Genomic DNA, 15,759 nt, shown 5'->3' with positions numbered 1-15,759 from the left:
CATTGGTGAGATCTGATCATAAACTAATCTTACTAGAAATCCACATCCCGCCCCCACCCCAAACAAAAAAGACCACAGTGAAGAACTTCTCTAAAGCAAACTTCACACTACTCAAGACTGGTGTGGTATCCTTCAAGGCCCCTAAGCCAGTGGAAACCACAACCCAAGCTGCGGAAGCCCTTACAAATGCCTTCTATGAACACCTCCAGGACTGCATGGATCAGGCAATCCCAAATAAAACCTAGACTCTTTCCACAAAGGGCAAATGTCCAGTCTGGTGGACCCCAGCCATTAACAAACTTTACAATAAGAGGAGAAAGCTATTACATGATAGAACAAAATCCATAAAAGGGAAGTCACCCCTGATCATTATTAGTAAAAAAATACGAGCACTCATAAAATCAACTAAGGCCAATTTTGAGAGAAAAATTGCCATGGATTCAAAGGACAATCATAAGGCCTTTTTCAGCTATGTTAGGAACCTGGGTGGAAACTCCCAGATATGCTCAGAATTAGTCCAAAATGATACAAAAATCACTGAACCCACAGACATTGCCAACATACTGGCAGACAGGTTCAGTGCAAACTTCACCCCTCTCCCCTAGGAGAGATAACTATCCCAGCGGAGTGTAGCCTCCCAGACATCTCAAATGCGCAGGTGAAAGCTGCTCTCTCTAAAGCTAAAAGCACAGCATCAATGGGACCGTATGGTGTCCCTGGCTGTGTGCTACACGAGCTAAATGAGGAATTAAACCCGCACATAAGGCAGCTGTTTAATCTCAGCCTTACCACAGGATACGTGCCCAAGGAGTGGCGTACGGCAACTGTGGTCCCACTCCACAAAGGAGGTGCCTCTACAGACCCTGGTAATTACCGCCCCATAAGCTTAACAAGTCTAGTCTGCAAAGCTATGGAGAGGATCATAATGGAGCTCATAAACAAAGATATAGGGGACTTGCAGACATTGGACCTGACCCAGTTTGGCTTCGTCAAGGGCAGATCATGCCTTTTGAACTTGGTCGACTTCTTCGAAACAGTCACCAAGGCCATTGATGAGGGAAAGGCAGTCCATACAGCCTACCTTGACCTTGCAAAGGCTTTCGACACAATACCCCACTCGGGTATTGTAGAAAAACTTACCAGCTTAAATGTAAACCCATATGTCACAAGATGGGTTGCAAACTGGCTTAAGGACAGAACCCACAGGGTTAGAGTTGCTGGCGCTATGTCAGACTCCAAGCCGGTCACAAGTGGTGTCTCACAGGGCATGGTCCTTGGCCCCCTATTGTTCGGCATCTACTTCTCAGAAGTACAGGCCAACATGGGAGGACTTTGGCTGACAAAGTTTGCAGACAACTGCAAACTGGGCGCCATAGTGGAAAGTGCATCGGACACGGATATCCTTCAGAAGGGACTCACGGAAACAGATGGCTGGTGCCAGAGCCATGGCCTGAAGTTAAATGCCAAAAAATGTATAGTCATACCCTTCAGGAAAAACAAGGTAACCCCAAGCTACCATATAGGTGGCAATCCACTAAGCACAGAAGAGGTTATCAGGGACCTGGGGACCCAGGTTGACAGTGGCCTTTCTTTTGACACTCACATTGCTAAAGTGGTTAGAAAGACCTTCTACATTGCCCACCTGATCATGAAGGGATTCACATCCAGATCTAGTGAGGTCATTGTTCCCCTGTACTCTTCACTTATCAGACCAATGATCGAGTACAATGCCCCATTCGGGATGTATCTCACCCGACATCTGCAGCAATTGGAGAGACCCCAAAAGTTCCTCACCAAAAGGATAAAGGGACTCCAAAATCTGCCATATGCTGCCAGATTGAAGAAACTCCAGCTCTATTCAGTCGCATACCATCTGCTCAGAGGTGACATGTGCCTGACATACAAGGCAATGTCCAACCCAGAATTAATGGACATGCTCCACCTCAAAAAATCCAAATCCACCAAAACCACTAGAGCAAGCGACTTAAACCTTAGCATGGATATAAATAGGGCGTGCTGGAGGGATAGATTTATCACTCAGAGACTCCCTATGCTGTGGAATAAAATCCCGGTCCATGTGAGGCAGAGCACCTCGCTGGCTCTGTTCAAGAGAAATCTTGACCTGTGGATGGGAGATCGTAGGTTTACCCCGGGAATCATCTCTGTGTCACTGCTGGACAGAGGCACAACAAACTAATGGGTACAGTATTTTTTCATATAAGGGGTGGCGTAAGCCACAGAACTTTGGGCTAGGCTTATAAATGCCTTAGGGCAGATAGCCTAGTATAAACCTATGAACCTATGAACCTAATGGTATGGACAAAGAACAAAGTTGCTGCCTCTAAAATATTTGTAGTGTCCAGTCCTTTCTAATACGCCACTGAAGAGGCAAAGGCCCTGGTGGAATATGCTTTTATTTTGCCTGGATTTGTCTTGCCATGGTGATTGTAGCAAAACATAATACCAGAGGACAATCAAAGTGCAATGGTTTGCTTAGAGACAGGTTGAACATTCTTTGCCCCTGTGTTGGAAATAAAAAGCCTTTCAATATTCCTGAAAGATTTTGTTCTTTCAAGGTAGCACTTAACCTGCTGATGCACACCCAAGGTATGAAGTATCCTCCCTACCATATACTTCAATTCTGGGAAGAACATAGGGAGGTTGATAGACTGACTGAGTGAATTCTGAGGCCAATTATTTATTTATTTATTTATTTATTTTTATTTGCAGTTGTTTAACCAGGATAGTCCATTGGACCTGAAGAACCCGTTTTCATTGGAGTCCTGGGGAGAAAAGCTCCTCATACAGATTACACAAAGGTTAATATACAAACATAGATTACATGAAGATTACAGAGGTAAACAAACTAAGATTAATATACACACATAGAATGAATGAAGATTACAGAGGTAAAACAGACTGATCAAAAGTATTTCAATCAAAGTTAATACATTTTTTTTTCTAGTAAGGAGTTGTATAATAGAAGCAAGCAAGAATTTGTTACCTGGGATTTGAGAGAAGGAAGGGAAAGAGTGTTGAAGTAAAGTGTAAGTTATGAGGGATGGGAGCAGGAGCATTCCCATGTGGAAGTTAGATGAGAGTGGAGTGATTTTTTAAATGATGGGAGGCTAGTAATGGTACGAATGGAGGGGGGAAGGGAGTTCCATAGGCATGCTAGAGAGTGTGAGAGGAGGTATTGTCCTGGGGGGTGGAGGGGTGTGTAAACTTCTATAAGGCATTGAGTGCTAGATGGTTGTCTTTCATCCATTGTTCTGTGGTAGAGAAGGCATCTTGAGTTACTTGGCATGAAAGAGAGATTAGTGCAAAACACAAACCCATCCCTTTGGAAAATCAGGTAAGGTTGTCCCACCATGAGAGCTTGCAGTTTAGAGACTTGCCTTGCAGATATCAGAGCAAAATGAAAAACAGTTTTCCATGTTAAGAGCTACAGATCAGCCTGAGTGACAGGTTCAAAAGGTGGTAAGGTCAATTTTTCCAGACCATAGCTGAGATCCCACAAAGGAGGAAATTTTCTTGAGAGGCAGTCCCATATGCAATAGTCTTTTCATGAACTGTTTTACCAAAACAGAAGAAGGAAAGCATAAATGGTTGCTAAATGTATCTTAATGAATGCATACAATAAGCCATACTTAAGCATCTCACACAAATATTTTAAGACAAGAGGGATGTTAACCTCAGGGGCCTTCTATTTCCACTTAGGCACCACTTAGAAAACCTCATTCATTTGTAAACATAAGATTTTCTAGTAGCAGGTTATCTGTCTTCCTTTAACAGCTGCTGCACATCCTTATGAAACAAGTACCAAAACGGAGTCAAGACTGAATCATCCAGACTCTCAGATGTGATTGCTTCAAACTGGGATTGTATAGTCACCCCTGAGACAATGTGAACAAATCCAGAGAGTGAGGATGTCTGTGGTAATTGCCCTTGCCAAATACCATTAGAAGGGAGAACCAAGATTGCTGGGGTCAGTAAGGGGTCATCACAATGATCTTTCTTTCAAAATCTTCAGAAGTACCTTCTGATTGAGTGAAAAGGGTATAAATGCATACAAGAACAAACCCACCCAAGGGAATGAAAATGCATATGTCCTCCAAGCATGGCTACAAGGATTTCTGGAACAGAATTTCTCCAGCTGTCTGTTTTGAAAGGAGGTGATCAAATCTATATGAGGTGTTCCACACATCTGGACTAGATCCTGGAACACCACTGCCTTGAGTTGCCACTCATGCAAGTCTGCCCAGGATCTGCTTAGTCTGTCATCCACAATGTTTTGCTCTAATGGGATATATGATGCCTATAAAGTCAAAGAATAATGTAAAGCACCCAGGCCATCACTCCCAACCAGCATAGAGAATATCACTATGTTTGTTGAGGTAACACATGACTGTGGTGTTGTCCATAGCCACAAGAAGAGGACCCTGAGTCCATAGGTGGTGAAGGATATTTAAGGTGTGGATCACTGCCAATATTTTCTTGATATTGATGTTCTTCTCTGCAACCTTAGGACTCCAAGTGGTTTGCACTTGCACTCCCATTGACACAGCTCCCCAAATGAAGATGGATTAATCTGTTTGAAGAGATTGCATTGGAACAGGTGGGAAAAAGGGAAGTCCTGGATTGGTACTCAGCTGCTTTCTCCACCACAGTAACTCTTATCTGATGAAGGGCAGCACCAGCAACTGGGATTCTAGTGAATGTAGGTGTTGGGTCCAACAATTTTGTACATATCATTGAATTTTCCTCATGTGAAGAAGGACCAGTGGTATAGTGAGAATCACGGATGCCATTAATCGTAGAATTTTTAAGAATTCTCTTGCCTAGACAATGTTCCTCCTGGAGAATTCCTGAAACATTGTCTGATGGGACATGACCTTGTCTCTTGGGAAGAAAGACCATCCCTTTGTTGGTGTTGATTAAGCACACCAGGAAGAATCTTAGGTTTGGTGGAGTTCTCGTCCTGCCATTTCCTTTTGGTGGCTTTTTTTTTCAGTTGGGACTCCTGTTTATTGGGTTGCCAAAACTTATCTTAGTTATTGGAGGAAAACTTGGAAATATAAAATATTTTAGACACCCATGCATCCATTTATCTCTGTCATCTCAGTGTTTAAGGATATAAATAGCTGCAGTACCAAACACACAAACAGCATTAAATGGAGCATTAAAAATCTAATATTTTTAATTCATCGAAAAGTTTTGGTTGTGCAATCAAGTATACCTCCTTCCAAAACTGACATTACTGCATCTCTAGAAACCATATTGACCCCCTCCAAGCCACACTTTAAAGCATGTTTAAACACTTGAGAAACATTGGAAATCTCTTTCACTTAACCTTCTGGTCCAAAGATAAAGATGTAGTGAACTCATCTAAACTATATATATATATATATATATATATATATATATATATATATATATATATATATATATATATATATATATATATATATATATATATATATATACACACCTCAACGCAAACTTCTACATAAAACACTGATAATTGCGCTTCTTAAAAACTACTGTGCTAGACTGTGCCAGCTTCTTTCCCTGCGATTCTAGCCACCTGCCTAGTTTATCTTGAGGGACTGGGTTTTTATTAAGGGAGCTTGTAGGCCTGTCATGGCCGAGCACATTCTGAATTTCTAAAACACTTTTTAGGAAAAGACTCATTCAGCAGTGGAAAATTGCAAGCTTTCTTAAAAAAACATCTTCCAGCAATGGGACCAACAGAAGGAAGGTCACCATATTTGGGGCCTCATCCTGCAAAAGATCATATATACTCTGCTGATCTCTGAGGCAAATAAAGATTGCTCCTAACTGAATGCATCCCTACATTTATCCAGCATTTGGGAAAAAGAAAATATCTGTTTGGTTTTCTGAACCTCTTCATTCTCAGAAGAAGCTGACTGATCAGACTGATGATTCTGAACCCTCAGATTCTGGATCCCTTTAAAATCAGAATCCTTAGGTGGTTGAACAGCATGGGAGTGCAGATGGTATAACCCCATAATCAATGGTCTGAATAATGGATGTAGCAATAGCCATCAGCTCAGGTGAAAACCCAGTCAGAAACGCTTGACCTACAATGTGGTAGATCTTCTGTCTCTTATTTGCATGCACTACACTAGTGGGACAATCCTGGGAGGTTAAGTATCAACAATGGCAACAGATTCTGCACCCTGACTGCCACTGCACCTAATGAGTTTGGTTCTCCTGTACCTGAACCAGGCAATGTTACAGCCCTAGAGGACATGTCTGACCCTTTTGTCATATGCAGTTGTGGAATGAAGACCACACCAGGGGAACTGGAGGCAAAAGAAGGCAAATGGGTTGATAGCCTGCCCAAGAGTACTACAGAGTCACAAGCAATAGGCTGAGGCATATTTCTTGATTTACTTTTGTGTTTTTAGGTGCACAAGGGGTAGATGGTGGGGTGGGGACCCTGTATCTGAGTCCATCAAGTCAGGGGATAAAAATCTACCCAGTGCAATACCAAAGAATGGCTACATAGCCAGTCCAGTAAAAACTGGACAAATTCCATTATTCTCCCTCTAAATAGAAATCTGAAGTCTTTTTCTGTATAGCTATTGTTTTGCTCTAATGGGATATATGATGCCTATAAAGTCAAAGAATGATGTAAAGCAATAAATTGAAACAGCACAAACCAGGAAATAAATCTGGAACCAAAGCAATAGGGTGCCACGTAATAGATCCACAGTAGTCACAGGAAAAGTTTAAAGAATTTAATTCTGTGGTATTACACAGACTTCTTCAGACAATACATTAAATAAAACAGGCAGCTTAAATACTACAGGAGTACTGGTTCTTGAGGTCATTAACCAATCGTATAAGCTTTAAGTAAAAATGCAGTTTAAAGATGTATACACATGCAATTTCCTAAATCAGACACATTATATGTAATAGAAGCTAGATTAAATAATACAAATTTAATTAAGGCATAAAACCATCGTTAATTAAATACCTATACTACCTAAAAATGTTAATCAAACACAGTAAATCAATGCAATATTGGTAGTTTAAAAACCGTAATAACATACTTATCTAGCCAGGTTCCATGATTCAGCGAAGGCTGAAATGGCCTTACTAGAATTTGTTAAGTTACATTCTTTGAGAATTTGTAAACCGGACAAAGGTGGTGGGGTTGTAGTTTTTGACCAGATTGATTATTTTGATAGAATGTTAGACCTATTGACAAATGAAGCATATACGATCAGTTCAAAATCTGAGGTCAACTGTGCATACCGTAAGATTAAGAGTTCTTTAGATGAAATGTTACTTGAAGGTAGGCTTAACCAAGGTCAACACAAATACCTTACCACCTTGTTCCCTAGGTACCCGTGTATCTTTGGTATTCCCAAGATACATAAGGACCTAGTCAATCCACCTATGCGCCCATTGGTTGCATATTCTTGTGGCAAGCTGGTTGACACAATTTTACAAAAATATCTTAAGGAAGAAGAGCAAATCTGTAAAGATTCTTGGTCCTTTTTAGAAAAAATTAATAAAATTCCATTTTGTACAGAGTATAATTTCTTGACAATAGATGTCAAGGATCTGTACACTTGCATACCCTTGCAGACAGCTTTAGACTGGGTAGCCTTCTTCCTTAACACCCATGAAATATCCCTTGTGATTGAACTTTTGGATTTGATTTTATTCAATAATTTCTTTTTATTGGGAGAAAACTTTTATCTCCAAAAAACAGGGGTGGCCATGGGCCAATATTGTGATGTCACACTGGGAAAGGGAGAATGTATTGAATAATGATTCAATGCTAGTGTCTAAAATCAAGTACTATACCCGTTACCTAGACGACATCTTCATCTTACTAGAAGGTGAGGAATCTGATAGCCTGTTACTGCTTGACCAATTCAACAATTCTACTGATTTTCTTCAGTTCACTTCGACCTTTAACACTGAGGCAATAGCTTATCTAGATGTATGGTTGGTGAAAAAAGTATCCCTTAATAAATACGCGGCTAGCATATACAGAAAGCCGACATATTCCAACTCATTCCTTCATTTTAGTAGTTGTCACCCCAGTTATCAAAAAAGGTCAGTTGTTAAGGGTCAGCTCATGCGAGCAGCCCGAATGGTCAGCTTGGATGATGATTTTCTCAAAGAGTGTAACTCACTTAAGAACATGTTCGTACATAGAGGTTACCCGTTAAATGTATTGGACAACCTGGTTAATGAAGTTATAAATAAAAGGTTAAGTGGAATGTACAAACCTATATTGAATACTAGTGCCACAGTTGTTTTTGAACCCAGGTTAGAACTTTCAAGTGAAACCAGCTCATTACATTATAACAACACAAAACTAATCCTTACATACTGCCCGAGCAGCAGGTGTATTATGGATATTATTATTAAGAACTGGAACCTGTTTCGTTCTAACAATGTAATTTTGAACAAACTGGGCGATAGGCCAGAGGTTTCATATAGAAGGGGTAAAAACATGAAAAGATTGTTGGAACAACCCGAGCAGAGGAGCACCTGTATACCCGGAATGTTCAAATGCCAAAACTGTAACCAATGTTGTCATATCTTTGAAACAAATAGATTTGCTATTAACAACACTAGATATGACATCCGATGTAGATGTACTTGTAATTCTAAAATGGTGGTCTATTTAGCTCTATGTCAAAAATGTACAGGTTTTTATGTTGGCAAAACTGAGCGTAGATTAAGAGATCGGATCTACGAACACCAATATGCCATCAGTAAAGCTAAAGACGAAAATGCTCTTGCCAAGCACATTATCCAGTATAGTGACCACCAGTTTAAGTACATGGTTATTGAACAGCTACATGACACTATCAGAGGAGCCCCTTTACACTTACTTTTGGAGGCATCAGAATTGCGTTGGCAAATTAGATTAAATGCCTTCTTAATGAAGGTTGTTCTATTAGCAGCCTTCTTAAACTTAAGAACCTGGCTAGATAAGTATGTTATTACGGTTTTTAAACTACCAATATTGCATTGATTTACTGTGTTTGATTAACATTTTTTAGGTAGTATAGGTATTTAATTAACGATGGTTTTATGCCTTAATTAAATTTGTATTATTTAATCTAGCTTCTATTACATATAATGTGTCTGATTTAGGAAATTTCATGTGTATACATCTTTAAACTGCATTTTTACTTAAAGCTTATACGATTGGTTAATGACCTCAAGAACCAGTACTCCTGTAGTATTTAAGCTGCCTGTTTTATTTAATGTATTGTCTGAAGAAGTCTGTGTAATACCACAGAAATTAAATTCTTTAAACTTTTCCTGTGACTACTGTGGATCTATTACGTGGCACCCTATTGCTTTGGTTCCAGATTTATTTAATGATGTAAAGCACCCAGGCCATCACTTTTGAATAAAAAAAGACAACAGTTTCTGTAAAACAGTTCAAAGCACAAAATACACGTCACAAAAGTCCCCCAGTTTTATTTTAAAAAGCTAGTTTCAGCCCCAAATAATTAGAAACAGCATAAAACAGCCTTAGACAAGAAATAAAGCATAAAATTATGAAAAATTCCATTCAGAAATGTTTAACATTCATAATGGCAAGAAAATCATGATTTAAATTTAAAAAAAAAGATTTAAAATGTAAACCTTCCCAATCACCTCAAATAATTGTAACATCCAAAGAAAAAAAATGAAACATCAGCAAGTTTTCCTGTCAAACCTTTCAAATGGAATTTATGAAATTTATGAAACAGTATAAGCCTTATACTGCAGGCAAAGTAAAACCCCAAGCAAATAAATATTTCCCATTCAGAAAAAAAAAAAACAGTCAAAGCACAGAATGCACTCTTCAAACACCGAGAGAGAAAAAGGCAGAGTGGGGAAATAAAAACCCAAAAGGTTTCCTACCTAAGTTCAGCAGCTGAAGAGATCCAGAGTAAGCAGCAGTCTTCTAATAAAGCCTTCTTTTATTATGGTGCTAGAAAACTGAAAGGATTATGTCTGTAGGTTTGTAAGGCATTCCCTGTACTGCTAGGTGATTGGGCCGTCACACCCACAGACAGGCAATGGAAGGGAATCTGAGCTTTGGTATGCTGCCAGAGAAGGGTTGCAAATCATAGGTCCATAGGTTCATAGGAAGTTACTAGGCTAGCAGCCCTAGAGCCCTTATAAGCCTAGCCATGTTAATCCCGAGTTGCCTCAATTGTCTTTGGTTAGATGGACATAATTCACAGAGCATGTCTCTATGATAACCATTGAATACTCCTGCCCATACGGGACATGGGTGCCACCCCTGGGTTGAATTGACAGTCTCCCATCCATTTGTCCAGGTTGTGTTTGAAAAGGGTCAGTGAGGAGCTCTGCTTTACATGAATTGAAAGTTTATTCCAGAGTAGCAGCAATCTCTGGGAGATATATCTGTCTCTCCAGCATGTTCTGTTAATTTCACAGGCTAGGTTAAGATCCCTAAGACAGAGTGACTCTTGTGTCATTTGACTTGCAGATGTGCAGAATATCAATCAGGGCAGGGTCAGAGACTGCCCTGTAGGTGAGTCACAAGCTGCTTCTCAGCAGCCTGTATGATACAGAGAACAGTGACAGGGCTTTCATCTATCCATATAAGTCATGGTTTGGAGGCCCTGTATTTTCTTGGTAAGAAACCTCTGTGGTCTCTCCAGCTGCTGCTGGTGTCTGGTGAGGTACATGCAAAAGGGAGCCTAGTACTCCTATTAATGGTCTGATGAGGGCTGAGTACAATGGAGTTATAACATCTTTAGACCTGGATGTGATGCCCTTACTAATGAGATGCGCAACATACAAGGCTTTCCTTACCACTGTGGAAACTTGGTAGTTCAGACTGCCATCTACCTGTGTTCCCAGATCTCACACACTGGGTTTGAACTTAGGGGGGATGCTGTCAATATTGCAATTAGCAGGGAATTCTGCTTTGCCAAGGGGGATAATAATGTACTTTTTTGCATTTAGTTTTACACCGTGGCTTTGGCACCAGTCATTTGTCTGTGTTAGCACATGCCAGTAAGGCATTGTGTTTATTGACTGCCACTATGGATTTTCTACAGTCCTTGATATAGAGTTCTTCTTGACACCAATTATGAGTGGCCATTGCCACTGAAGGATTAGTTTTTCTGTACACTGCTGTATACAGCTGTATGGAGCCATGCCCCTAAAACTAAATCCATTCTGACAATGTACTGAAATATGCATACCTCTCAACCTCTATACATTAAATATCATAGGGATGGTCATTATAAAATATTATCAAAGGGCCCAAAATAGGTGCATGTTCCTATTTTTTAAATTAGAAAATCTTTACATGATAAACCTCATTAGAGTCTGATAAGGAATCTTTGCATAGCTTATATCAGTCATTTATTAATGTATATTACCTTGAACAGGTCAATCCTTGTATAGAAAATCAAAAGAAAATCAGTAAGTCTAAGAGGAGCCAAGCAACAGCTGAGGCTGAGGTCAGCTATCATAGCACTGCATATAAATCATAACAGCTGAGAGGTCTGGGTACTAATAAGAAAGCAACTATTCACAGTCATAACAGGGCAAATGGGTGTACAAAAATAACTCTCGATGAAGATCTACATTATATATATGTACAGCATTTATTTAAAGCAGTTAATCATTATACAACTTTATTTCAATAATAATTTTATGGTGAAAGGATTCATGGGCTGTCTTGCCAATGTACTGGTTAAGGTACAATTTGATGGGTGCCATGTAACATGTTAGAGAGCTTTCAGGTTTAAGGTTTCAGCTGACTTTATAAAATATATTGCTTCCTATTTCTGAATCATCCATTTTGACATTAATAATAATAATAATAATAATAATAATAATACTCATGTGTTAGCCAGGTAGGACCACTGGACACAATCTATTTTCAAGGGTGATACAGGGGTAATCTCTGATTAAGTATGCTCAGGGTCACACAGCAGGTAAATGAGGGCTAAGAAAATCAAACCCTATACCACAGGAGCTACCACTGACAACGCTAACCTTCTGTGTCAGCTGCCAGACCAATAAAGCACAAATGTAAAATCTACTGAACCTGGTTCAGTACTAGTAATAACGCACAGGGAACAGAAACATCAACACAATAAAGTCAATAATAGATAATGACATGTGACCTAATGAGACTTCCACATTTACTAACAAAATGTAATCCAACGTAAAAAAAAAAGAAAAATAAAATATATATATATATATATATGTATATATACACACACACACACACACACACACACACACACACACACACACACATATGTGTATACAGATCTACTTTGAAATGTCGAAAGCCCAGATAACCGAATTCTATTTTTGCAAGATGAAAATCACAAAACATTACATACCCAAATGACAAATTTTTCCCAGGGCAAGTAAAGACTTGCCAAAACTTCAATGAAACACACATTGGAGTAAATAAAACCCACCTAGGTGGTGGTCTGCTCCCGCCTCCCTCCCATATTCCCTCTAACTATATATACCAACTCCAGTATTACACTACAGCAGAGAAAAGAGCATGTTGGACAAGTCTTCACTTGCCCTGGGAAAAATTCCCCATCCTGGTATGTAATGTTTCATGATTTTCATTGTGCGAAAATGCAGTTCGATTATCTGGCCTTCGACGTTTCAGATTAGATCCGTGTATACATGCACGTGCACACACACACACACACACACACACACACACATATATATATATATATATATATATATATATATATATACACACACACACGTGTGTGTGTGTGTGTGTGTGTGTGTGTGTGTGTGTGTGTGTGTGTGTATGTGTGTGTGTGTGTGTGTGTGTGTGTGTGTGTGTGTGTGTGTGTGTGTGTGTGTGTATATACAGAAAGACAACACAACCTTTTTTTGATGTACACTATCAAAATAAATATGTTTATCAGTAACAGAATACAGATACTTTTATTTATTACCATCATATGCACAGTATCAAGAATTTGTTTCCATCCTATGTATGTCATCAACAGCTAAAACTATACAATCAATCACAGTAATTCAGTTCATGCACAGAAAAAGAAAAACAAATCAAATCACACAAAAGAATTCTCCCTAGAAATGGAATTTAAAGAAATATAATGGAGAAAAGATAATGTGAAACAATACAAAATAAAAAAATATCACATCTGCAACAGCCAGGTGGAAAATGCATTGTTGGCAAAGCAGACCTGTTTCTAATTAATTAAACTAAATAATACTAGCTAAAACATAACTAAAATGTAAAGCTAATATATCCCAGTGTAACCCTCATAAAATTGCTAACAGACTTTCCTGTCCTGTTATTAATTATTAAAAATCATCTCATAATTTGACTTAACAATCATGCATAAGAAAACCATGCTCTGTTCAATACACAACCAGATAATCAATTTATCACTCTCTAGATTCTTATATGTTCCATATGTATTGCATGCCTTAATCTGTGTACACTGTAAAGAAAATTCTGTTTATTTCCTATGTTGGCTAAAGCTATTGATAAAGCGGAGTTCTTTCAAAACTTCTGTAAAGTTCCTATACATATTTTGTGTTATACAAATACTCTTGCAGATACTTTAATATATACATAAAGGCTGTTGCCTTTTGCCAAGGAAGTTTCCAAAAAGGATGTTATGCCAATCCACTATTCCCTGTTAGCAAGCATGCAGATATCTTCATCAATCATCTACATATGCATTCATGAAATCATACATCATACCTACTTATATCTGAGTGTGAAACAACTTTGAGCAATTTGTCGAGTACAATATTTACCTTGCAAATGTATATGTAATCAGAGCATATTACTGTATGAACTATGATTTTTTTTTAAATTAATTTTACTTCAGAGAAAGACTGTATAACAAAGGTATCAACTTCTGGAAATCACACAATGAATTAGTTGAGTATTTTAACACCTGTAATATTGACTTTTGTCTTTCAGACCTATACTCGTGCCACAAATGACCAGAAACAGACTTCGTTAACATCGATCAGCTGAAGTGTGGCTAATCTTTGGACAGGATGTCTTACACAGCCCCACATCATTCTACATTGGTTGGATGTGGACATCATGCTGGCAATCAACAAGTCTTTTCTTCAGAATAAAGTGTCATTCCTGTACCTTACAGCACATTAAAGAACATTTTAAAGGCATTTTTGGGATTAACTTGTACATAAATAACTTTCTTCAAACAATTTATCTTATACCTCTGACTTCATTCATTTATATATTAAAAAATCTGTGTTATCCAGGTGTTGAATGCACACATGCAGTCACTGAGACATTGCATGCACACCTCTGGACAATTTGGAAGGTCAAAAGTTCATCTACAGCATTTGTTTCCTAGGCGAGTAGAAGCTGGAACACAGGAAAACTCACAGAGATGCAAGAAGGGCATGCAGACTCCACACAGGAGGTTCCCCACCTGGTACTAAAATGGACTTTAATAAAGTTCTAATGACTAGGGAAGTAAGTATGCAATTACATAGTGTCACAAAGTAACCATGCTTTGTTTAAAAAATCTTGTATGATTAATGCCACATACATTTTCATTTTCCTGAAATAAATACATGGAAATGTGGTACTTATTTTCGACTCAAACCCTCTAATTAGTCCAGCAGCAAAGCAACTAGATGAAACAAGCAATAATGGTTACTAAATATTTGGAAATAATGAAGAATAGCAAATAAGCAACAGTTTTAAAATTTTCAGCACTGATGTTATGTTATGGGTCTATATTTCTGAAAACATTATTAAGAATATTAAGTATACTAAAGACATTTTGTTTTATTTATTGTTTATTCTTATTTTGCATTTATCTCTGTTACCCACATTGGATGAGAGTGAAAACTTTGAATTTGTCCTACTTTATTCAACAACAGACAAATAATTAATTAAATAAATAAATAAAATAAACCACTTTGAAAATGACATTGGCTTCTCTCTCTGTGTACAAATATGCAACATCCAAAATGTTATGCAGTGTCACAAAATCCATTCCCACATATACAAAATATTGTGCTTTCTGTATTGGTAAACCATTTAAGGTCATTCCTTTCAAAGTAAATGGAACTTGTATTTTTTTTGCTAAACAAATCACACAATACCAAATTTCCAGACTTGGATTTCCAATGGTATAATTGTATTTGGCTGTAGAAATGTAAGCGCCATTATGATTTATGTGTTTCACTGCACCATGTTTCAGCAAAATAGGATAAACTGATAAAGCGTAATCCATGCTATTTTAAACAGCAGCCTGTGTTAAGAGTGAAATCAAAGATCTATGGGGATAAGGACTTTCCCCTTAATGACAAGGTTTAACAGTCTTAAGGTATAGTTAGAAATGCAGAGGTATGGGGTGTGAGTGAGTGTGGGGCTTACCTATCTGCAAAAATACTTTCTTGGTAATTCTGAAAAAGTCTGTATTGTAGATTGTATGTTGTTTTATTTATGTATGTGTATATATATATATATATATATATATATATATATATATATATATATATATATATATATATATGGGTCTACTACCGGAGATTGAAATTACACTATTTCGAAATCCAGTAATAGATGCCCACTAATGCGAAAGTGCACTTCACCAAAAGTGCACTTTCGTGAACACCACCAGAACGAGCAGGCAATGTCCTCCACTGTGATGCGGTAGCCACGGACCTTAGGGTTAGGGCTTGGGGTAAAGATAGTGGATAGACTATCCA

General features: G+C 38.3%; 1 protein-coding gene across 2 annotated transcripts in view; it reads left to right on the top strand.

Annotated features, from left to right (window-relative positions):
• Window positions 1-14,974, top strand: part of LOC122809177 — a 519,088-nt gene extending 504,114 nt beyond the window's left edge. For both annotated transcript variants that reach the window (XM_044080476.1, XM_044080477.1), the window contains one exon: window positions 13,985-14,974. In XM_044080476.1, coding sequence (XP_043936411.1) covers window positions 13,985-14,027 — 43 coding nt within the window. In that variant the 3' untranslated portion in view covers window positions 14,028-14,974. The remainder of the gene's footprint in view (window positions 1-13,984) is intronic.
• Window positions 14,975-15,759: the final 785 nt, after the last annotated feature.

The sequence above is a fragment of the Protopterus annectens genome, chromosome 8.part0, assembly GCF_019279795.1.
Source record: "Protopterus annectens isolate FY-2018-M chromosome 8.part0, PAN1.0, whole genome shotgun sequence".
Classification (NCBI taxonomy): domain Eukaryota; kingdom Metazoa; phylum Chordata; order Ceratodontiformes; family Protopteridae; genus Protopterus; species Protopterus annectens.
The sequence above is the reverse complement of the archived record's forward strand: the minus strand, read 5'-3'. Positions and strand labels throughout refer to the sequence as shown.